This window comes from Eleutherodactylus coqui, chromosome 1 (genome assembly GCF_035609145.1).
Source record: "Eleutherodactylus coqui strain aEleCoq1 chromosome 1, aEleCoq1.hap1, whole genome shotgun sequence".
NCBI classification, from domain to species: domain Eukaryota; kingdom Metazoa; phylum Chordata; class Amphibia; order Anura; family Eleutherodactylidae; genus Eleutherodactylus; species Eleutherodactylus coqui.
The window spans coordinates 40,181,539-40,206,189 of record NC_089837.1 but is presented as its reverse complement, the minus strand read 5'-3'; the positions used below and the strand labels follow the sequence as shown (position 1 = coordinate 40,206,189).

The following is a 24,651-nucleotide window of genomic DNA, read 5'->3' as shown; positions in this document are numbered from 1 at the left end:
AGTTTTGCTCTATGTGTCAAACATATTCATATCGCTCCATCAGCTGATGGATACCAAAGATGTGAGAGCAGGAAATACAGCTGTTACTAGTACAGGCTTTGTTGCTAGGTAAATGTCTGCAGCACCTTTCTGAGGAGGTACGTCAGCCAACGTAGGTTGCGTTCGGCTCCAGTGATGTTTTTATTATTTTTTTGACAAGTTCCGTTTTTTGCCTTATTTGTGATGGCCGGTTCATACAAACAACCTGCAGCTGTGACATTTAGTTTCCTCTTTCACCACTGAAAGCACTCATAACAAAAAAAAAAATTGAACGGAGGTTGCGGCGAGGGTGTCAGGCTGTTTTTCACCCATAATTGCTTAACACTCAGCGCTGTGTGGGCAAACAGGGGATTAAAGAATCGCAAGTTTTAGCCCCCTAGGGGGAATTTAAAAAATGAAAAGCTTTGTACTTAAAGGGGTTGTCCCGCGGCAGCAAGTGGGTCTATACACTTCTGTATGGCCATATTAATGCACTTTGTAATATACATTGTGCATTAATTATGAGCCATACAGAAGTTATAAAAAGTTTTTTACTTACCTGCTCCGTTGCTAGCGTCCTCGTTCCCATGGAGCCGACTAATTTTCGCCCTCCGATGGCCAAATTAGCCGCGCTTGCGCAGTCCGGGTCTTCTGCAGTCTTCTATGGAGCCGCTCGTGCAGAATGCTGGCTCCGTGTAGCTCCGCCCCGTCACGTGCCGATTCCAGCCAATCAGGAGGCTGGAATCGGCAATGGACCGCACAGAAGAGCTGCGGTCCACGGAGGAAGAGGATTCCGGCGGCCATCTTCACCGGTAAGTATTGAAGTCACCGGAGCGCGGGGATTAAGGTAAGCGCTCCGGTAAGCTTTCTTTACGTCCCTGCATCGGGGTTGTCTCGCGCCGAACGGGGGGGGGGGTTGAAAAAAAAAAAAACCCGTTTCGGCGCGGGACAACCCCTTTAACTTTACATTTTTATTTCATTATTGGAAAAATAAAAGAAAGTTTAAAAAAAATTCCCATATTAATAATAAAATAAAAGCACATTTGGCATCGCTGCTTCCATAAAGTTCTGAACTTCTGATCTTAAACAACATACTAGAAGATATACCCGTGCGATGTGTGTGTGTGTGTATATGTATGTATGTGCGTGCGTATATATATATATATATAATGTATGTATATAGACACACATATATTATATATATATATATATATATATATATATATACACAATATGTGTGTGTGTACGTATGTATGTACCTATGTATGTACGTGTGTGTGTGTATGTATATGTGTATATATATATATATATATATATATATATATAATACACACACACACACACCACTGCATTGCGCAGCAATTTTATGAATAGCAGTCCTGGAATATACAAAGTGAGCCACAACAATCAGCCGAACACCACACTGTTATGGAAGTCATCCAAAATAAAAAGCTGTTGCCCATAGCAACCAATCACAGCACAGCTTTTATTTGACCTCAGAAGTATAAGAAATGTAAGCTGAGCTGTGATTGGTTGCTGTTGGCAATAAAAATTACAGGGGAATTCGGTGAGTTCTCACTACCCGTCGCCGGGGGCTTAAGAACACTCATGCAGAATGTTACTTAATTCGGACAGAACTGTGGATGTGTATACGACACAAACAAGCAGATCGTGCGTTATATATATATAGCGCGGCTACCCAAAGCAGAATGCATGCAATACAAAACTGGGCATTATAGGTAACAAAAGATGATGATATCAGAAAGTGCACATAAATACATGACAGCACCGATGCTGAGTAATGTTGAGTTCCTAGGATCAGCCATTATGCTGCGTTGTGATTGGTCATTATGTATTATAGCGTTGAGGTAACATGAAAGCTGTGCTGTGATTGGTTGTTATATTTTATACTGCTGAGGTTACATGAAAGCTGTGCTGTGATTGGTTGCTATATATTATACTGCTGAGGCAACATGAAAGCTGTGCTGTGATTGGTTGCTATATATTATACTGCTGAGGCAACATGAAAGCTGCGCTGTGATTGGTTGTTATATATTATACTGCTGAGGCAACATGAAAGCTGCGCTGTGATTGGTTGTTATATATTATACTGAGGTAGTGAAAACACTAAATAAAATCACTAAATTCAAATTTAATCCTAGCAGAAAATCCGATTGAGGACGTTGATGGAAACTTCATGTCATCGCTAAATTATAAAGCAGAAGATGAAGATATTGTGCAGCACTCTCCAGGAGAAAACCTCATTACCGATAATGTTCAGCCAGTATGTAACAGTACAGATCTGTCATATAATCACCCTAATCACGAGGAACCTTCTCCTGATCGATCCCAGAATTTTACAAGTACAGGTCTAATTGGTGCTACTAGTTTTCAATGTGAAAAACAGTTTGTAAAAAGCTCAGGTCATCTTATGCACAAAAGAACTTGCACAGATGCGAAGCCATATTCATGTTCAGAATGTGGGAAATGTTTTAAAAGAAAATCACACCTTGTTAGCCATGAGATAACTCACACAGGAGAGAAGCCGTTTTCATGTTCAGAATGTGGGAAGGGCTTTACAAATAAAGGAAACCTTGTAAGCCATGAGAGAATTCACACAGGAGAGGAGCCATTTTCATGTTCAGAATGTGGGAAACGTTTTAAGCTGAAATCGGGTCTTGTTAAACATCAGAGAATTCACACAGGGGAGAAACCATTTCCATGTTCAGAATGTGGGAAATGTTTTAAGATTAGAACAAACCTTATTGCACATCACCGACTTCACACAGGAGAGAAGCCATTTCCATGTTCAGAATGTGGGAAATGTTTTAAGCTGAAATCCTGTCTTGTTAGACACCAGAGAATTCACACAGGAGAGAAGCCGTTTTCATGTTCAGAATGTGGGAAATGCTTTACAAATAAAGTAAATCTACTTGGACACGAGAGAATTCACACAGGAGAGAATCCCTTTTCATGTTCAGAATGTGGGAAATGCTTTAAGATGAAATCTGGACTTGTTAAGCATCAGAGAAGTCACACAGGGGAGAAGCCATTTCCATGTTCTGAATGTGGGAAATGTTTTACAGATAGAACACATCTTCTCACACATGAGAGACTTCACACAGGAGACAGGCCATATTCATGTTCAGTATGTGGGAAATGTTTTGGTCAGAAATCAGATCTTGTTCGACATCAGAGAATTCACACAGGAGAGAGGCCGTTTTCTTGTTCAGTATGTGGGAAATGTTTCCTAGTGAAGGCAGTTCTTGTTAGACATCAGAGAATTCACACAGGAGAGAAGCCATTCCCATGTTCTGAATGTGGGAAATGTTTTTTGAATAGAACAAATCTTCTTACACATCAGAGCCTTCACACAGGGGAGAAGCCATATTCATGCTCTGTATGTGGGAAATGTTTTACGAGTAGAGCACATCTTCTTACACATCATAGACTTCACACAGGAGAGAAGCCATATTCATGTTCAGTATGTGGGAAATGCTTTACAGAGAAATCGGGTCTCGTTAGACATTACAGAACTCACACAAGAGTGAAGGAATTTTAATGTTCAGAACATAGGAAATGTTTTAATACTAATGCCAAGAATGGGGCTCATCATAGGTGTCATAAAGTGCAAGAGCCAAATTTTGAAAAGTCAATCTTCCTATTTTAAATGGGCTAAAACTGTGCTTCCTCACAGCAATGTATGCCAGCTCCCAATCAGGCATACACTTCTGGCATAATTTATGTTTTTTTCTGGTATACATTACACATAAATTTGTTGGTCTTGAGCCACACCCCCCTCCCAACAAGCCTTTTCCCATTTTCAAAAACGTGTTGGGTTGGCTGGAAAACTGGTGTAAAAACCTTTAGAAATGTTCCTCAAACTTCCTAATCGTCTACAGTGCCGTGGTAGTGAAGAACAACAGCAGGTATTAGTTTGTCCCGACCGGTACTGAGGAACGGTTGTGTACACTTGTCGCCCGAGGTGTTGTGGGGTGTTGTAGCTATACAATCGTTGTGTTCAGGGGCATACCTAAAGGCTCAGGGGCCCGGGTGCAAAAGTACAGCTTGTCTCCCCCCCCCCCTCCTTCCTAAATTGTGCTGCATACAGCTGCAAAACAAATTTCCATACATGATCTAACCCCTTGGTGTAATTTTTCCAAATATAATGCTTTTCCTGCGCTAAATGAAAATTTGTTTGTAGCCCCTTTGGCCGGACGGACACGGACACACACACGGACACGGACACGGACACGGACACACGCACACACACGCACACGCACACACACACACACACACACACACACACCGCTGACCCCTCCCCCACTGGTGACATCATCACACGTCGTAGAAGCTGCTGTTGGCTCTGCCAGTGGGGGTCCATGTGAGACGGCTGTGAGGTGAGTGATAGCAGCGGCTGTCCTCTCCTCTCCAGGACGACTGGGGTGATCTTTGCCGGCATCCTTTCCTCCTCTCCTGCAACAGCTACACACTGCTGGTGACCAGCCAGCCAAGCACTCAGCATGCAATCTCTAGATCGTGGGAGCCGCTGGGCCCCTGAACGCAAGTGCCAGGTAGGAATCGCAACCGCTGCTCCCCCTCTAGTGGTACGCCTGGGGTTGTTTTGTTTGAACGTTTATACACAGGATGGCCTGCTCCAGTCGGAGAAATTGTTTAAATCACCCAAATGTATTTTGCTACATCTTTGGAGAATATACCCTACAAGAAAATAAAAAAAACCTATATCAGACTTCGTGAAACAGGTCTACATGCGTACTTTGGCGTAAAGCTTGGTAATCAAGACAAAAGTTGGGCTCTACATGTTGTATGCAAACTGTGTGTTGAACATTTAAGACAGTGGAGTAATGGGAAAAGAAGAAGCTTAAAATTCGGTGTGCCGATGGTGTGGAGGGAACATTGATGTCTGTTATTTTTGTAAAGTGAGTATTATTGGACTAAATCGAAGGAATCATAGCAAGTGGACACATGCTGATGTACCCTCTGCAAGACGTTCTCTCCCACACTCAGAAGACGTACCAATTCCTACTTTTCATGAGTTACCAGATCTTTCAGAGGATGAACTGACTACTTCAGATGTTCATTACGATACAGATCATGGAAGTTACAGTGACTATGTCGAACCTTCGGCATGTCCCCAACGTTTTAATAAAAGTGAGTTGAGTTGCTTAATCAGAGACCTTAGCCTTTCAAAAGAAGCTGCTGAATTACTTGCTTCTCGATTGAATGACAAGAATGTACTTGAACGGGGAACAAGAATAACATTCTACCGTACGAGGGGAAAAGGTTTTGTAAAGATATTAAAAGACTCATGATAAACATGAGACATCCCCAATATGTTCCTGACGATTGGTGTCTATTTATTGACAGTTCAAAGTGCAGTTTGAAATGTGTTCTTTTGAACAATAGAAACCTATATGGGTCAATACCAATTGCCAACACCACCAAAATGAAAGAAGAATACGAAACCATAGCATGGGTCTTGGAGAAGATACACTATCATGAACATCAATGGGATATGTGTGTTGATATAAAAATGGTAAATTTCCTATTGGGCCAACAAAGTGGGTACACATAATATCCGTGTTTCATGTGCCTCTGGGACTCTAGGGCCAAACAAGACCACTGCGTGAAACGACAGTGACCTGTGAGGGAGAACATGGTTGTCGGTGAAAAGAATTTGATTCGAGAACCATTGGTTGGAAGAGACAAAATAATCCTGCCCCCACTTCACATAAAGCTAGCCCTGATGAAGCAGTTTGTGAAGGCTCTTGATTATGATGGACGATGCTTTCAATATCTATGTAGGAAAATGCCTGGCCTAAGTACCGAAAAATTAAAAGCTGGCATTTTCGATGGTCCACAAATCAGACAATTTATAAATGATAGTGGCTTTGTAGACTCCATGAGTAATGTTGAGCGCAGTGCATGGATGTCATTTAGAGATGAGCGAGCATGCTCAAATAAAGCAGTTACTCGAGCGAGCATCACTCTTCTCGAGTAACTGCATACTGGTCCGAGCGTGCTCGGGGGGGGGGGGGAGAGATCACTCTCAACCCCGCCCCCTGAGCCTGCTCGGACCAGTAAGCAGTAACTTGAGAAGAGCGATGCTCGAGTAACTGCTTTATCCGAGCGTGCTTTCTCATCTGTAATGTCATTTGTTCAGGTTGTTTGAAAACTTTTTGGGCAACCACAAAGCACCAAAATATGCTGAGCTAGTAAACAATATGCTTAATAATTACAGAGATCTTGGATGTAATCTTGTCGGCGCGGGAACGAGCCTCTTCTCAACCGCGCATGCGCAGTTCTCTCTGCAGCCCGGACCGATATACGATCTCCTTGTGTGCGGGGGGGGGGGAGGGGGGGATGGAAGAGCGCCCCTGTCCCTCCTCATTGAAAATAGTGCAGAGGGGCGGAGAGGAGGCAGGAGCTCAGTTCCTGCTCCTCGCTCTTCCATCCTCCCCCCCCTGCACACAAGGAGATCGTATATCGGTCCAGGCTGCAGAGAGAAGAACTGCGCATGCGTGGATGAGAAGAGGCTCGTTCCCGCGCCGACGAGAGCTGCTGCGGCCCAACAAGAAGAGAAGATTCTTGTGGTAACCAGGGATGACGGAGGAGAAACACAGGAGGGGGGGGGGGGGGCACCCCTTCAGGTAAGTCCAAAACTTCTGTTTGCTTCATTTTCCATGCACAATGTATATTACAAAGTGCATGGAAATGGGCAAACAGAAGTAATGACAGGCAATGTTTCTGGCCGGACAACCCCTTTAAGGTTCACTCCCTTCACAGCCACTTGGACCGTTTTCCAGATAATTTGGGTGACTTCAGCGAAGAACAAGGTGAACGATTTCACCGGGGATGATGGGATAAACATACGATGGCTGATTCTTTGCTAATTCCAGCAGTAGACTCTCCTACCAAAGTTCATTCACGAATGTCCCATAAAAGAAGTTTCCTAAACCAATGTCCGTTTCATTTATGGTTTAATCTTCATTATTTGGAATAATAAGTTGTTACATGGTCCACTTTGTTTTGTTCCTTGCATCACAATTTTGTAGAAAATAACACTAATTTGTAAGCTATTTGTTTAATTATATCGATCGTATGTGTAATATTGAATAGGGTAATAAGATTCACTCAGTGCCTATATCACAGAAACTAGAGCTGATAGGGAAAAATCGATGGCATATTCCAAATCGGCACACGAAATATACCTTATAGCAGCTATCAAACGCTCTGCACCAAAATACGTGTTGGCCAGTGTTATTTATGCCCTGTTTTCTTTTCTTTTCCCATCATGCCTCTTCTTTTTGTAGCCTTCTATATTGTGATGTCAGCAGTAGATGTACTATTATCTGCAGAGACATGTGGCATCAGAATACATTACCTTGCTGGTATCAATAAAGAAAGTCTTATTCTCACCCCTGACTGTAAGGCGCTATTTCTAACCAATAAGGTCCCGCTGGGGCTGTTTGTTTTCTCCCCTACATCCTCCTAATTATAACCACCATTGGTTATTCAGCGCAGCGAGGCCGGCGCACCGATCCCAATCACTGGCCTATATGTCGGAGAGAAGCTCAGACCAGCATGCATCCCTGAGTGCATCTCCCATCATATCACTCATGCCCCTGAGGGGCGCTCTGTTCTTTTTTCTCCTCATCCATTCTCATTACAAGCCTCTCTACTGCCCCTAAAATACTCAGATTTGATTCCGTAAATGGATTGTACCAAGATTGCAAGTTATCCCTTATCCATAGGATGGCTGATAACCTGCTGATCGGTAGGGGTCTCATCGCTGAGACACCCGCTGATCTCCAGAATGGAACTCTCATGTCCGTTCTGCCTGTCACTGCGGGGATCGCTTCTTCCTCCGCAGTGATGTCAGCATGAAGGAAGCGCTGGCCGAGCATGTACAGTCAGTCCTCCATTCAATTCATTGGGGCTGACGGAAAAACCTAACAGAGAGCCAATTAGGTATCTCCGCATCTCCAGTGAAAGCGAATGAAGTGCTAGTAACAGTATGTTGTTCTGAAAAAAAGACATATGCCCATCCAGTTCAAACCCCCCCCCCCCCCCCCAAACCCTGCACCCCCACCAACGTTGATCCAGAGGAATTTTAAAAGACACCATTTAGGAAACAGACAATTTTCCCCATTTAAAGGAAAAAAAACTCCTTGCAGACTCCAATCTGGCAATCAGCATAATCCCTGGATCACCGACCCTTCTGAAGTAATCTGTGATATATGATATAATATTGTATCACTCAAGAAAGGCATCCAGGCCCCTCTTGTACTCTTTTAGCGAGTTTGTCATCACCACATCCTCAGGCAGAGAGTTCCATAGTCTCACTGCTCTTACAGTAAAGATCCCCTTTCTATGTTGAGGTAGAAACCTTCTTTCCTCTAGATATAGAGAGCGCCCCCTGTTACAGTCCTGGGTATATATAGATGATGGGAGAGATCTCTGTATTGTCCCCTGATATATTATACATAGTTATTAGAGCGCCCCCTTGTTACAGCCCTGGGTAGAACAGATGATGGGAGAGATCTCTGTATTGTCCCCTGATATATTATACATAGTTATTAGAGCGCCCCCTTGTTACAGCCCTGGGTAGAACAGATGATGGGAGAGATCTCTGTGTATTGTCCCCTGATATATTTATATGTAGTTATTAGGTTGTCCCTGAACTGTCTGTTTCTAATGTAAATAACCCCAATTTTGATCACCCCTCTGGGTATTGTAGTTCACCTATTCAATTTATTACTTTAGTGGCCCATCTTTGTACCCGCTCACGCTCTGATATGTCCTTCTTCAGTACCGGTGCCCCAAACTGTCCACAATATTCCATGTGTGGTCTGACCAGGGACTTGTACAGAGGAAGAACAATGTTCTCATCATGTGCCGCTAGAACTCTTTTGATGCATCCTATGAACCCGCTTGCCTTGGCAGCAGCTGCCTGGCACTGGTTGCTCCAGTTAAGCTTACAGTTAACTAAAACCCCCCAGTCCTTCCCCATGTCAGTGTTCCCAGTGGTTTCCCATTTAGTGTGTAATGGTGACATGGATTCCCTGCCCATGTGTAGAACCGCACATTTATCAGTGTTACACCTCATTTGCCACTTTTCTGCCCAAGTCTGAAACTTATCGAGATCCTCTTGTAATCTCCTTGCACCCTCTCTGGTGGTAATTACTTTACATAGTTTTGTATCATCTGCAAATATGGATATTTTACTGCACAATCCATCTACCAGGTAAATATAGTGAAAAGAATAGGACCTAAAACCGACCCCTGTGTTACCCCGCTAGTAATTGTGACCCCTCCAATATTGCCGACTGTGGTACCCTACTTGTAAGGGTGACCCCCTCCTATACTGCGCTCTGTGGTACCCCACTAGTAGGGGTGACCCCTCCTATACTGCCCCCAGTGGTACCCCACTAGTAACGGTGACCCCTCCAATACTGCCCCCTGTGGTACCCCACTAGTAAGTGTGACCCCTCCTATACTGCCCCCTGTGGTACCCCACTAGTAAGAGTGACCCCTCCTATACTGCCCCCTGTGGTACCCCACTAGTAAGTGTGACCCCTCCCATACTGCCCTCTGTGACACCCAACAAGATCCAGTGACTCTCCCTGGTCCAGTGTAGAACTTCCCTCCTGGTAGAGGCTGATCAGGTTGGTGTGACAGCAGCGATCTCCCATAAACCGGCTGATACGGAGTTATCCGGCTATTTTCCTTGAGGTCCTCCAGGATGGCGTCTCTTAGAAACCCTTCATGTTACCCACAATAGCAGTAAGACTTACCGGCTCACACAGTCGTCTGCGGGTCTCTCTCTCTTACGTGTGAGAACACAGCAAGTGTGCGATAACATGCGTATTGTGCTACCAATCTTCATGCACTATCTTAGTGTGTATGCAGGCGTAATACGTGCCAAGGCCCAACATGCAATTTTTTTTGTGTGCGAGTAAAACGCAGGTGTGAGTGACCCAATACAAATGAATGGGCATTGTGTCATGTGGGCAATGACAATACACCCGTGTCACACTGGCATTACCAGCCTGTAGTTTTCAGGTTCCCTTCTTGACTCCTTTTTGAATACTTAATTATTATTACAAACTACATAATACGATCAATTACCCGTTACATACAAACACCTTCTGGGGGGATAAATATTCACAAACTGCCCCAAATCTCCCCAGGAACCCAGCGAGCGCCTGTAATGCTGCACCATGGGGCGCAGATGTGTGACATCACAATCCACCAATGGGGCGCGGATGTGTAACGTGACATCACAATCCACTAATGGGGCGCGGATGTGTAACGTGACATCACAATCCACCAATGGGGCGCGGATGTGTAACGTGACATCACAATCCACCAATGGGGCGCGGATGTGTAACGTGACATCACAATCCACCAATGGGGCGCGGATGTGTAACGTGACATCACAATCCACCAATGGGGCGCGGATGTGTAACGGGACATCACAATCCACCAATGGGGCGCGGATGTGTAACGGGACATCACAATCCACCAATGGGGCACGGATGTGTAACGGGACATCACAATCCACCAATGGGGCGCGGATGTGTAACGGGACATCACAATCCACCAATGGGGCGCGGATGTGTAACGGGACATCACAATCCACCAATGGGGCGCGGATGTGTAACGGGACATCACAATCCACCAATGGGGCGCGGATGTGTAACGTGACATCACAATCCACCAATGGGGCGCGGATGTGTAACGGGACATCACAATCCACCAATGGGGCGCGGATGTGTAACGTGACATCACAATCCACCAATGGGGCGCGGATGTGTAACGGGACATCACAATCCACCAATGGGGCGCGGATGTGTAACGGGACATCACAATCCACCAATGGGGCGCGGATGTGTAACGGGACATCACAATCCACCAATGGGGCGCGGATGTGTAACGGGACATCACAATCCACCAATGGGGCGCGGATGTGTAACGTGACATCACAATCCACCAATGGGGCGCGGATGTGTAACGGGACATCACAATCCACCAATGGGGCGCAGATGTGTAACGGGACATCACAATCCACCAATGGGGCGCGGATGTGTAACGTGACATCACAATCCACCAATGGGGCGCGGATGTGTAACGGGACATCACAATCCACCAATGGGGCGGGATGTGTAACGTGACATCACAATCCACCAATGGGGCGCGGATGTGTAACGTGACATCACAATCCACCAATGGGGCGCGGATGTGTAACGTGACATCACAATCCACCAATGGGGCGCGGATGTGTGACATCACAATCCACCAATGGGGCGCGGATGTGTGACATCACAACCACCAATGGGGCGCCATCCGCGGGATTTCCGGTAATAGGGACAGAATCTGCTTGGAATCCGCAACATAACCCGGGATTTCCTCTCCGGCCGCTCACACGGACGGAATAGGCAGCGCCACAAGCTGCCGGCGACCGGCAGATTCTGATGCCGAACTGAAAGTGGCTGAAAACCTGCTGCAACCCGCATCAAAACCCTTCAGAGCGGGAGATTTGGTGTGGAATTGCGCAGCCGGGGATTTGGCGGCGTCCTGCGGTGTAATTCCGTCCCGTGTGAAAGGTCACTAAGGCCTCCTTCCCACGAGCGTGACGGGCTCCGCCGCGTAATATTCCGCTGCGAAGCCCGTCACGGCGCCCCCCAGAGCCCCTATACTTACCTGCGGGAGATAGCGTGAAATCGCTTCCCCGCCCACCGCCGCCGCGTCACCGCCCATGTCACGTGCACGGCCGGCCGTGTCACGTGACGCGGCCGGCCGCGTCATATGACGTCATATGACGCGCGGCTGTGGGCGGGAAAGCGTTTTTTCACGCTATCTCCCGCTGGTTACAGCGGGAGATAGCGTGAACGGACGGCTTCCATTGACTGCAATGGAAGCCGTCAGTGCGTACAGCCCGTCCTCACCCGCAGAAAATAGAGCATGCCGCGGGTGAGGACGGGAGAAATCGCGGTGCGTAATTCCGCGGTGGAATTACGCATCGTGAGCATTGTGCTATTAGGTTCAATAGAACCTAATAGCTGCGGGCAACGCAGCGGATTTTCGCCGCGAATTACGCGGCGGAAATCCGTTCGTGGGAAGGAGGCCTAAGGGTGTGTTTACAGGGGGCAGAATGGCTGCAGTGGAAATTTTGGGGCAAATTCCGCAGGACTTCCGCAACATAAACAAAGTCATAATCTGCACCATCTCAGAGGATCTTGACTAGAAATCGTCTGTGTCCGGCGGCCGATGCCAGGACCGCCAGCTCTTACCTCCCAAGTCTTCGGGCATCAGCGCTTCCTTGATCCGGCTGCTTGTACTGAGCGAAGCCCCGCTGGTCAGGTGATGCAGAAGTGACCAATGGCGCTGCGTTCACTGCAGGCTGCCGGATACCTGCTGAAGGGAGCGCTGACGGACGGGAGGGGGCGCCGCATCTTCTTAAAGGAGATGTCTCGAGGAAGCAGTTAATTTTTTTTTTTGCCCAGTCCCCCCCATTAAACATACATTACTAATTACCCCTGTAAATGACATTTCTAGCTGGTTCGTACTTACCGTTCCAGCGTTTCAGCAACTTATAAAAGTTTCCTCAAGATGGCCGCCGGCTCTTTCCCCGTCGCTCGCTGCAGCCCGACGTGCGCGCTCCCGAGACGCCGCCAGCTGTGTCTCCATGGCAACCGGACACCCCGCAGCCGCCAACCGGACGCCCCGCAGCCGCCAACCGGACGCCCCGCAGCCGCCGACCAGACGCCCCGCAGCCGCCGACCAGACACCCACCGCCAGGCAGCAGGTAACCGGCGCTAGCCCCCGGCTCCCCAGCGCTAGACCCTCAGCCCAGGTGAAGGCCCCGGAGCCCAGCGCTAGGTTCCGGAGCCCAGCGCTAGTTCCCCCGGCCTAGCGGCAGCCCCCCCATCGCAGCGGCAGCCCCCCCCGGCCTAGCGACAGCCCCCCCATCGCAGCGGCAGCCCCCCCCGGCCTAGCGACAGCCCCCCCATCGCAGCGGCAGCCCCCCCCGGCCTAGCGACAGCCCCCCCATCGCAGCGACAGCCCCCCCGGCCTAGCGACAGCCCCCCCATCGCAGCGACAGCCCCCCCGGCCTAGCGCTAGTTCCCCCATCACAGCGGCAGCCCCCCCCCCGGCGCAGCGGCAGCCCCCCCGGCGCAGCGGCAGCCCCCCCCCGGCGTAGCCCGGCGCAGCGACAGCCCCCCCGGCGCAGCGGCAGCCCCCCCGACCCATCACTTACCTGGGAGGCTTCTCGGGGCTGCTGGGCTGGGCTTCTCCGCTGGGCAGCTCCAGTTTCTGCACCTTCCTCTAACAGAGGATGGTGCAGAATGGCCGCTCCAGCGCGCTCCCGAGCAGTGACAGCTCGTCTGCGCATGCGCAGAAGAGCTGTAGCGGGGAGCACACTGAAGCGGCTCGTGCTGAATGGAGAAGACCGGACTGCGCAAGCGCGTCTAAAAAAGCAAGCTGCCAGCGAATTTAGACGGCACCATGGAGACGAGGACGCTAGCAACGGAGCAGGTAAGTGGAATAACTTCTGTATGGCTCATATTTAATGCACGATGTACATTACAAAGTGCATTAATATGGCCATACGGAAGTGTATAACCCCACTTGCTGCCGCGAGACCACCCCTTTAAATTAGCAGAAGTTTACTCTGTTTCAAATGCGGACATACCATCGCATCTCCCCCCGTGTAAACCCCCCAATAATGGCTGCAGCAGGCTGTCCACCCTCGCTGCTGCGCTCTCATTCAATGAGCTATTCCAGCCATATTGGTCTCCCAGGAGGAAATTACAGATTGTGTTTATGGCAGAGAATGAAATGTTGGAGCGACAGACAATCCAGTCACCGTCCGATCAGCCGACTGTCACTGACAGCTCCCATCTCTCCGGCTGACGTCTATTTATCCTCCTCACTGCTGAGCTCCGCCCCTACTGATCACATGACAGGGACATCATCACAGGTCCTTCAGCCACCACTTCTCCTCCTCACTGCTGAGCTCCGCCCCTACTGATCACATGACAGTGACATCATCATAGGTCCTTCACCCACCACTTGTCCTTCTCACTGCTGAGTTCCGCCCTTATGTACCGGTCACATGATGGTGACATCATTACAGGTCCTATTGCAGTGTAGCAGGTCCTGGTCCCGGCTGTTGTCTCTGTCAGCCAATAACTTGTTTGCTGAGGATATACAGCACGTGGTCACTGATATATAATACATATTATAGAACTGACTCAGAGTGAAATATCAGAGCTCCGCGTGTGACTCCAGCCGGCAGGTAAGAGGCGGCGGAGGGTCTTGTGGGGAGGTCAGACACGGTCCATGTGGTTATTACTACAGGGGTGTGGGGGAGGTTATCCTCCAGTGGAGGGGGGGATGTATATGAGAGCGCTCACACAGGGGGGCGGGGGAGGTTATCCTCCAGTGGAGGGGGGGATGTATATGAGAGCGCTCACACAGGGGGGCGGGGGAGGTTATCCTCCAGTGGAGGGGGGGATGTATATGAGAGCGCTCACACAGGGGTGCGGGGGAGGTTATCCTCCAGTGGAGGGGGGATGTATATGGGAGCGCTCACACAGGGGGGCGGGGGAGGTTATCCTCCAGTGGAGGGGGGGATGTATATGAGAGCGCTCACACAGGGGGGGCGGGGGAGGTTATCCTCCAGTGGAGGGGGGGATGTATATGAGAGCGCTCACACAGGGGGGCGGGGGAGGTTATCCTCCAGTGGAGGGGGGGATGTATATGAGAGCGCTCACACAGGGGGGCGGGGGAGGTTATCCTCCAGTGGAGGGGGGGGATGTATATGAAAGCGCTCACACAGGGGGGCGGGGGAGGGTATCCTCCAGTGGAGGGGGAGATGTATATGAGAGCGCTCACACAGGGGTGCGGGGGAGGGTATCCTCCAGTGGAGGGGGGGATGTATATGAGAGCGCTCACACAGGGGTGCGGGGGAGGTTATCCTCCAGTGGAGGGGGAATGTATATGAGAGCGCTCGCACAGGGGTGCGGGGGAGGTTATCCTCCAGTGGAGGGGGAATGTATATGAGAGCGCTCGCACAGGGGTGCGGGGGAGGTTATCCTCCAGTGGAGGGGGAATGTATATGAGAGCGCTCGCACAGGGGTGCGGGGGAGGTTATCCTCCAGTGGAGGGGGAATGTATATGAGAGCGCTCGCACAGGGGTGCGGGGGAGGTTATCCTCCAGTGGAGGGGGGAATGTATATGGGAGCGCTCGCACAGGGGTGCGGGGGAGGTTATCCTCCAGTGGAGGGGGGATGTATATGAGAGCGCTCGCACAGGGGTGCGGGGGAGGTTATCCTCCAGTGGAGGGGGGATGTATATGAGAGCGCTCGCACAGGGGTGCGGGGGAGGTTATCCTCCAGTGGAGGGGGGATGTATATGAGAGCGCTCGCACAGGGGTGCGGGGGAGGTTATCCTCCAGTGGAGGGGGGATGTATATGAGAGCGCTCGCACAGGGGTGCGGGGGAGGTTATCCTCCAGTGGAGGGGGGATGTATATGAGAGCGCTCGCACAGGGGTGCGGGGGAGGTTATCCTCCAGTGGAGGGGGGATGTATATGAGAGCGCTCACACAGGGGTGCGGGGGAGGTTATCCTCCAGTGGAGGGGGGATGTATATGAGAGCGCTCACACAGGGGTGCGGGGGAGGTTATCCTCCAGTGGAGGGGGGATGTATATGAGAGCGCTCACACAGGGGTGCGGGGGAGGTTATCCTCCAGTGGAGGGGGGATGTATATGAGAGCGCTCACACAGGGGTGCGGGGGAGGTTATCCTCCAGTGGAGGGGGGATGTATATGAGAGCGCTCACACAGGGGTGCGGGGGAGGTTATCCTCCAGTGGAGGGGGGATGTATATGAGAGCGCTCACACAGGGGTGCGGGGGAGGTTATCCTCCAGTGGAGGGGGGATGTATATGAGAGCGCTCACACAGGGGTGCGGGGGAGGTTATCCTCCAGTGGAGGGGGAATGTATATGAGAGTGCTCACACAGGGGTGCGGGGGAGGTTATCCTCCAGTGGAGGGGGGGATGTATATGAGAGCGCTCACACAGGGGGGCGGGGGAGGTTATCCTCCAGTGGAGGGGGGATGTATATGAGAGCGCTCACACGGGTGCGGGGGAGGTTATCCTCCAGTGGAGGGGGGGATGTATATGAGAGCGCTCACACAGGGGTGCGGGGGAGGTTATCCTCCAGTGGAGGGGGGAATGTATATGGGAGCGCTCGCACAGGGGTGCGGGGGAGGTTATCCTCCAGTGGAGGGGGGATGTATATGAGAGCGCTCACACAGGGGTGCGGGGGAGGTTATCCTCCAGTGGAGGGGGAATGTATATGAGAGCGCTCGCACAGGGGTGCGGGGGAGGTTATCCTCCAGTGGAGGGGGGATGTATATGAGAGCGCTCACACAGGGGTGCGGGGGAGGTTATCCTCCAGTGGAGGGGGAATGTATATGAGAGCGCTCACACAGGGGGGCGGGGGAGGTTATCCTCCAGTGGAGGGGGAATGTATATGAGAGTGCTCACACGGGCGGATTGTCCGCAGCGCAGGGGGGGTTGTTGAGTTTTTATCTGCAGAATGCATTCTGTATTCCATGCGGCCTGCAATGCCATCCTGCGCTGCTGCACTACGGTCAGCACCTTCTGCTTCCTGCGCTGAAAGCAGCACAGTGAGGGGATCCGAGTCGGGGTTTCCCGTCAGTCATCAATAAAACAAGTACATACAATCCAGGAATACCCCTTTAAGAGAGGCACATATGTGCTTGTGGGGTTTGGGACTGTTTAACCCTGTTGGATCTACACCAAGGCGAGAGTCTGCTCTGCTGTAGTGTGCCAAACCGAGGTCAGAATCTGCTCTGCTGCCAGGCCAGGCCAGGCCATAGCCTAGGTACTGCTCTGCTGCCAGGCCATAGCCTAGGTACTGCTCTGCTGCCAGGCCAGGCCATAGCCTAGGTACTGCTCTGCTGCCAGGCCAGGCCATAGCCTAGGTACTGCTCTGCTGCCACGCCAGGCCAAAGCCTAGGTACTGCTCTGCTGCCAGGCCATAGCCTAGGTACTGCTCTGCTGCCAGGCCAGGCCATAGCCTAGGTACTGCTCTGCTGCCAGGCCAGGCCATAGCCTAGGTACTGCTCTGCTGCCACGCCAGGCCAAAGCCTAGGTACTGCTCTGCTGCCAGGCCAGATATCTCATAGATATTGGTTCTACCTCTGGAACCTCTACATGTGTGCAGAATTGGGATCCTCAACCTGCATACTGAGATGAAAAATGAAGAAGATGGCCACATGCATGCTGCTCCCTCCATTCACTTCTACAGGAGTTATGGAAACAACGGAGCAACCATCTGGAAAGTTATGGAAAATCTTGTAGATATGGCATAGAAGTCCATGTTGGTAATATTCCTTTAACCCTTGTGGCGAAGGTTCTGAGGAGCTGTTTCTCTCAACACTTAATAAGTGATGTTCTGATTGGACACCGCCTTCTGGTTACAGTCCCACTTTCAACAAATATATAAACTCCTTTGGACATGGGCTTCAGACTACAATACTGGGCAAGCAGGAAAAAAAGCATTCAATATCAATATGCAGGAAAGAAGGACCATCTATGCACTTAAAAACAAAAAGGAGATCACCATTAAGCCTGCAGATAAGGGTGGTGCTATAATCCTCATGAATGCATCAAACTACATGAAACAAGCAGACAGACCGCTACCTGACACCAGATACTTCATCAAACTGGATCAAGAGCTGACTCAAAGATATGTGAGGGAATTGAGAAGGGTCATCAGAACTCTGTCTGTGGGTTCCACAAATCTTTTGGACTTGATACCGGAGAACCCCAGGATTGGAACATTCTACATGCTTCCCAAACTACATAAAGCTGGCAACCCAGGGAGGCCAATTATCTCAGATGTAGAAACGCTCACTGAAAGAATCTCTGGATGGGTAGAAGGTGTCCTCAAACCACTGGTGAGAAATACAAAAAGCTATTTGTAGAACACCACAGACCTACTGAACAAATGGCTCAATCCTGGCCACCATGGATGTGGAATCCTTATATTCCAACATCCCACACAAAGATGGACTAACTGCCTGCCTGATACACCTTGAGGCAATAGGGTTGCATCCAAATCGGTGTTACAACTCGCAAGATTCATCCTCACACACAACTATTTCTCCTTCGGCAAAGAAATATTTCTGCTACTTACCGCAACCGCTATTTGCAGTAAGATAGCACTGCAGTATGCCAACATTTTCATTGCAAAACAGGAGATTGTCTAATAAAATCCCGTTAGCGATTCGATGCATTTCACCTTGTCATAAACCTGATGTTAAGTTACTCATATAAGAAATCAGCTTTTTGGACACCAACATAAACATTTTCAACAACACAATACAGAAATCCTTGAAACCTATTGATTGGCCCACATACCTCAGATGGGACAGTTTCCACATCAAAAATTCCACTGTCTACAGCTAGGCCATCAGATACAACTAGATATCTTCTAACCCAATAGACAGAGTTGAACATTTATACAAGGACATTTTAAAATCAGGGCCATTATCCCACCTCAAGTGATGACCAAATCATCAGGGCCACCAGGATACCCAGAAGTCAACTACTCCAATACACATAGAAGGAATAGAACAATTGTGTACATCTAGTAGTGACCTACAACTCACAGCTGGAGGTACTAATGAAAGCCACAAAGAAACTCCATCATACCCTACACAAGAGTGACCATCTGAAAATCATATTTTTCAGACGGTCCCCTACTATGTTACAGGCAACCTCCAAATTTGAGGAACTTTTTAATCAGGAGTGCATTGCCCTCTGACACACAAAAAGAACTTATCCCTGCAGAACTATAAGATCCCGGGGACATACACATGTTCTGCTTCTCCAATGTTGTGTACCTCATCCTGTGCAGTAAATTTCCCATTGGGAGTCTTTATGTTGGAAGAACAGGACAAAAACTGAAAGCGAGGATGAGATCTTACTGCCACACAATTAAAGGAAGACCAAATTACCTGCGGATGAGTATTTTTCTAGTCATGGACATAACATAGAAAATATGACAGTCACTATATTAAAAGGCAACGTCAAATCTCAACGTCATAGAAGAATTTGGGAGTAAAGTTTATAACCATCTTTGACACACTCAAGAGAGGGATCAACATCACAAGTGGCTTCATGCATCATTGGAGAATATGAGAAATCTATAGCAGAGATAACACACAGGCCTGCTGACCCCCTAACACCAATTTAGAGACCATAAAACTTCCACATGCTTATCAGTGGATTAATTAAGTATTTACTCCTCTATTCATCCTATTCTGGTATTATTGTAAGTAGAAATTAATCACACCATGTCTGTGCCTTTTAATATGTATGAGTATATATATGTGTATGCTTCTTCGGATCTACTCCATTATGTCTGAGGAAGAACCCCAAGTAGGTTCCAAAGCTCGCTATAACGTCTTTTTGTTAGCCATTAAAAGGTATCATATCTACAAGGTTATTTAGTTTCTCTTGCTGAGAACAATCAGATGAGCTTCTGTATATCACACATGATGTCCCCTGTATGATTTCAAGTCTCTCCTTTTTTCATAAAGGGCCGGCAGTACTAGAACCCTTTAGTTTATCAAGGTCTCTCACATGCTCATCCAAAATGGTCCCCATGAATGACCCATCAAGGATGGACAAGAACAGCAATGAGATTACCAAGAGGATATTAAACGTCACCTTAGAGATCATCTCCCTGCTGACCGGAGAGGTAATCCTTACTATATTTCTATATTCATTATTGTAATATTGAAGTCAGACTTAGGCCAGGCTCACATGACCGTATCATAAAACGCCGCTTAATAAGCGCAGTGTTTTACTTGCATAGGGAATCGTGTATCTCCGCGATTTTGCTTGTGTATGCCTATGTATATAAAGTGTATTTTATGCACGCGGTCATGCGCCAGCTACCTGGTTTCTTCTTTATTTTTATTTTTTTTACATTCTACTCATGTCTCCTACCAACATGCGTAAAACAACTTAGGTGTGGGTGGTAAGAGCTTGGAGAAGCCATACACGCAACACATAAGATGTGTTCACAAAATGATCCTATCTAAGTTTATTGTTCAGCAGTTTCTATATTATTTCGAGTAACAACCCCCTGCAGTGAACCCCCTGCAGTGAACCCCCTGCAGTGAACCCCCTGCAGTGAACCAATCACAGGAATAGCAAGTTTTGTGATAACCTACAGCCAATTGTAACTTGTATTTGTATCATAAACAGGATTACACAATAGTGAAGAAGACTTCGGGTGATGAAGCGACTCCCAACAGCCATCTCCATGAGTCAGGAGGATGGAGCAGGAGCCAGAGCCCCATCACAGAGGCTCCTCCTCACTTACCGATACATGAGCAGAAGATCCTAGAACTTGCCAACAAGATCACTGAGCTGCTGACTGGAGAGGTGACAGTGCTGGGAATGCTGGGTAATTATACAGTAACAGCACTAGAGGAGTCTGGGTAATGACGGTATCATTGTGTTGTCAGGTTCCTATAAGGTGTCAGGATGTCGCTGTCTATTTCTCCATGGAGGAGTGGGAGTATCTAGAAGGACACAAGGATCTGTACAAGGACGTCAAGATAGAGGACCACCAGCCTCCGATATCACAGGGTAAGAAGAGATTTATGTATGTGTGTGTGATCTATACATATCCTCGCAGAGAAAATGTAACCCCATGTAAAAATGCTCGAAATGAGATGAAGCTCATCACACAGATAGAGAATTAAGTTATGTACATTTGTCTTAATTTCAAACAATCCCTTTGGCCCACTAAACTGGATGATTAATAAGTAGTGGGGCCTCCATGTTTGGTGATAGAGTCCTTAATTCAATGTGGCATTGATTCAATGAGTGCTCAGATATTGTCCTGGCGTAGTGTTCCCTGTGTACACTGATTTGCAATTGGAGGGAGATCAAGGGATCATGCTAGCCAAGGAATCACCTGGACACCTTGCAAAGTATGCCTGCTGCTGTTCGCTCTGGGGCCAGCTGAAAGCGCTGCAGAATAAGTTGACGCTATACAAATTTCTCCTCCAGCACCATAGTTCAAACACCTTGATTTTTCTTCTGTGTTTTGCTGAGCGTCCAACTTTCACAACCATATGGTTTTTTTTAAAACTAGAGAACTATAAATTTATACCTTTTTTTTTTTTTTTCGATTTTTGTGTATATCACCCTTAATAAAAAATTTTTAAAAATGAAGTGATATTAAAATATTGCCCAGTATGTGACCAAAAAAAAAACACAGCAAAAATTATTTTGGCAGGCCAGAAAAAAAAAATAGAGCAATAAAACCACCACATGGGTAAAAAAGGCTAAAAGGTGTCTGCTCCTTTATGAACTAAACACTCTTTAAGGGGTTAAAGCCCAGGACCAAGTGCAGTATATTTATGGCGCTTTGTCCCTGTATTAAAGTGATGCCAAATGTGTTGGTAGAGAACAGATTTTATTGCCAGATTAAGGTTTTCAGATTTTTGAATTTTATGAAGTCCAGGTTTACGTAATATATAATTTTTCCTTAAATGAGGCCAAAAATCGGAGTCTTTGTCACGATTACATTTTAGAGTATTCGACAACGCATTATAAGGCAGGAATAACACATGCAGTTTTTGATGTGGGCTTTTTTTTAACCAAAGTCAGAAGGGGATTAGAAGGGATTGGAGTAAAAGAAGGATTTATACTTCTCCTTCCTCCTGGATTCACTTCTGGCTTTGGCTATAAAAACTGTACATGAAGTTGCAGTTGTATTTCTAGCATAACAGGAATGTTATACATTCATCTACTGTTGCTGCAGGAAAAAAAAATCACTATATTAAATTTTAATTTTAACAGAAAATCCCAGTGAGAAATCTGATGAAAACTTCATGTCATCGCCACATTATAAAGTAGAAGATGAAGATATAATATGTCACTCGTCAGAAGAAAACCTCAATGTCCTTCATGTTCATTCACAACTTGACAGTACAGATCTATCATGTAATCCCCCTAATTATGAGGAGCCGTCTACTGACCAATCACAAAATTTTACCACAAGTGTAGATCACAAAGGAAGTGAAAGCTCTCAAAGTAGTGAACAGTTTACAAAAAGCTCAGGTCTTTTTTCATACAGACAAAGTCGCAGAAGGAAGAAGCCCTATTCATGTTCAGAATGTGAGAAATATTTTGGAGATAAATCAAATCTTGCTAGACATGAGAGAATTCACACAAAAGAGAAACCATTTTCATGTTCAGAATGTGGGAAATGTTTTACAAAAAAATCTAATCTTGTTTCACATCAGAGAATTCACACAGGAGAGAAACCATTTTCATGTTCAGAATGTGGGAAATGTTTTAATGATAAATCAAGTTTTTTTAGACATAAGAGACTTCACAAAGGACAAAAGCGGCATACATGTTCAGAATGTGGGAAATGTTTCATGGATAAAGCAAATCTTAGGATACATCACAGAACTCACACAGGAGAGAGGCCATATTCATGTCTATTATGTGGAAAAAGTCTTGCATCTAAAGCAAGCCTTGCTTTACATGAGATAAATCACACAGGAGAGAAGCCTTTTTCATGTTTAGAATGTGGCAAAGGTTTTGCATCTAAATCAAAGTTCATTTTACATGAGAGAAGTCACACAGGCGAGAAGCCATTTTTGTGTCCAGAATGTGGACAATATTTTACAGACAAAAGAAGTCTTGAAAGACATGAGAGAAGTCATACAGGGGAGATGGAATTTTCATGCCCAGAATGTGGGAAATGTTTTGTAGAGAAATCTAGTCTTGCAAGACATGTTAAAATTCACAAGGAACAGAAGCCATTTTCATGTTCAGAATGTGGGAAATGTTTTAATGAGAAATCAAAGCTGGCTAGACATCAGAGAATTCACACAGGAGCGAAGCCATATTCATGTTCAGAATGTGGGAAATGTTTTACTGATAAATCAAATCTAATTAAACACCAGAGAATTCACACATGTGCAGAATGTGGGAAATGTTTTACATATAAAATAGATCTTATTACACATCAAAGAATTCACGCAGGTGAAAAGTCTTGGTCTTGTTAAACATGAGAGAATTCGAACAGAGGAGAAACGATTTTCATGTTCAGAATGTGGGAAATGTTTTGTTATGATTGCTAAATAGGGAGCATTAGAGATGTAATGTAGGGACCATCGGAGATACCACACAGGGAATAAGCAGATGTGATATTCTGTGGAATTTACATGATAATGCCTGGTTGCACAAAGCTGGGGTGTCACAGGAATTCTTCAACAACATTATCACACTTTCGTGGCTGTCCAGTCACCAGATATATCGCCATTAGAACATGTATGGGCCATCTTAGACACCAACTTCGACAGCCATGCGTTTGCAAGATCTAGAGGCCTAGTTACAGCTAATTTGAAACAATAGATCAGGTCTGATGATTGGATAGATTACAGTGATTGAAAAGACATAAAGGGAGATTGTCTGATCATTCTCTGGATGAATTGGAGATCAGTACCAATGCATGAATTATTGTTGCCATTTGGCTCTGTCCAACCCCCATTGGGTAAATGGAGGAGAGACTAATGACATCTAACACAATTATTGGCACTCCTTGCTGAACTCCTGTGATGGGTGGTACCAATTTGGGCTACATAAGAGCACACTGTTCGTGTGACTGACTATTGGTCTCCAGCCTACCATCAAGGCTGGTAACTTTGCTAGGCTCTTTTGTTTTAATTTCATTTTGTTGATTTTTTTTTTTTTGTGGTTTGAAGCTCTCTATTCTCTTGTTTTGACTTTGTCTCCTGGAGATGAGTTCTAGTTAGTCTAGATCATTATATCAAGATCATTATAGCGTTTAGCTGTAGACAGTGATCTGACATTAGAGTTGCTACTAGATTCTCTTTAGGTAGTCCCATGTTTGGAGAAGGTCCAGTTTTGGGATCTGCTCCATATTAGCAGTAGGAGATTCATGCATTAAGAATTTTTCATTAACTACTTTATTAGTTATTTTGTTTTAATAAAGAATACAGTTACCATCTATTCTCTATCTGGTGATTGTCTATCTGCAAGGAATTGGTTCCTGATGAGTTGAGCAGTCAGCAGAAACGTGTTGAATCCAAGAACCAAACTAGTATGAACTAAATGAACTCTTGCTAAGAATTGAGAAGAAATAAAAACTAAACTAACTTCTCTTATAAACCAAATTCACTCCAGAAATCATTTGTCTATCTGGAATTAGGGATCTCCTATAGTAAGGGGGAGGGAGAGCTCCCTATTGAATCTAGAGTGAAACTTATTGAATCTCTTGCTTCATTTCACCAGGAATCTAGCAGTTCCCTATTTTATTTTATTTTTTTAAATCAATTTTTATTCAAGTTTTCTAACAGACAAATCGTCTAGGATATCAAAAACAGTTATCTTTTCACTCCATGCAAGAAACAAACAATCATTTGGATCAAATTACAAGCTTAGGTTGAGGTATAGCTGTTTGCTTACATTCATACTAAGTACGCATTTTGCATCTCAATCATCCCGATGC

The 24,651-nt window shown here is 46.8% G+C and overlaps 2 protein-coding genes across 2 annotated transcripts in view; both read left to right on the top strand.

Annotated features, from left to right (window-relative positions):
- LOC136608355 (zinc finger protein 189-like) overlaps positions 1–24,651 on the top strand; it is a 52,444-nt gene that overhangs the window by 507 nt on the left and 27,286 nt on the right. The window lies entirely within an intron of this gene.
- LOC136615826 (zinc finger protein 585A-like) lies at positions 2,194–24,152 on the top strand. Its single transcript, XM_066594184.1, has 4 exons — positions 2,194–3,565; positions 17,561–18,037; positions 20,579–20,744; positions 21,966–24,152. The coding sequence occupies exons 1-4, from the start codon at positions 2,216–2,218 to the stop codon at positions 23,183–23,185; spliced, it is 3,213 nt and encodes a 1,070-aa protein (XP_066450281.1). The 5' UTR covers positions 2,194–2,215; the 3' UTR covers positions 23,186–24,152.

Excerpts from the sequence above, each read along its gene's own strand:
- LOC136615826 (XM_066594184.1), top strand. The coding sequence starts at position 2,216 with ATGTCATCGCTAAATTATAAAGCAGAAGATGAAGATATTGTGCAGCAC. Across the intron at positions 18,038-20,578 it reads AAGGTGTCCTCAAACCACTG|ACTAGAGGAGTCTGGGTAAT; the intron begins GTGAGAAATACA and ends TACAGTAACAGC. Across the intron at positions 20,745-21,965 it reads CCAGCCTCCGATATCACAGG|AAAATCCCAGTGAGAAATCT; the intron begins GTAAGAAGAGAT and ends TAATTTTAACAG.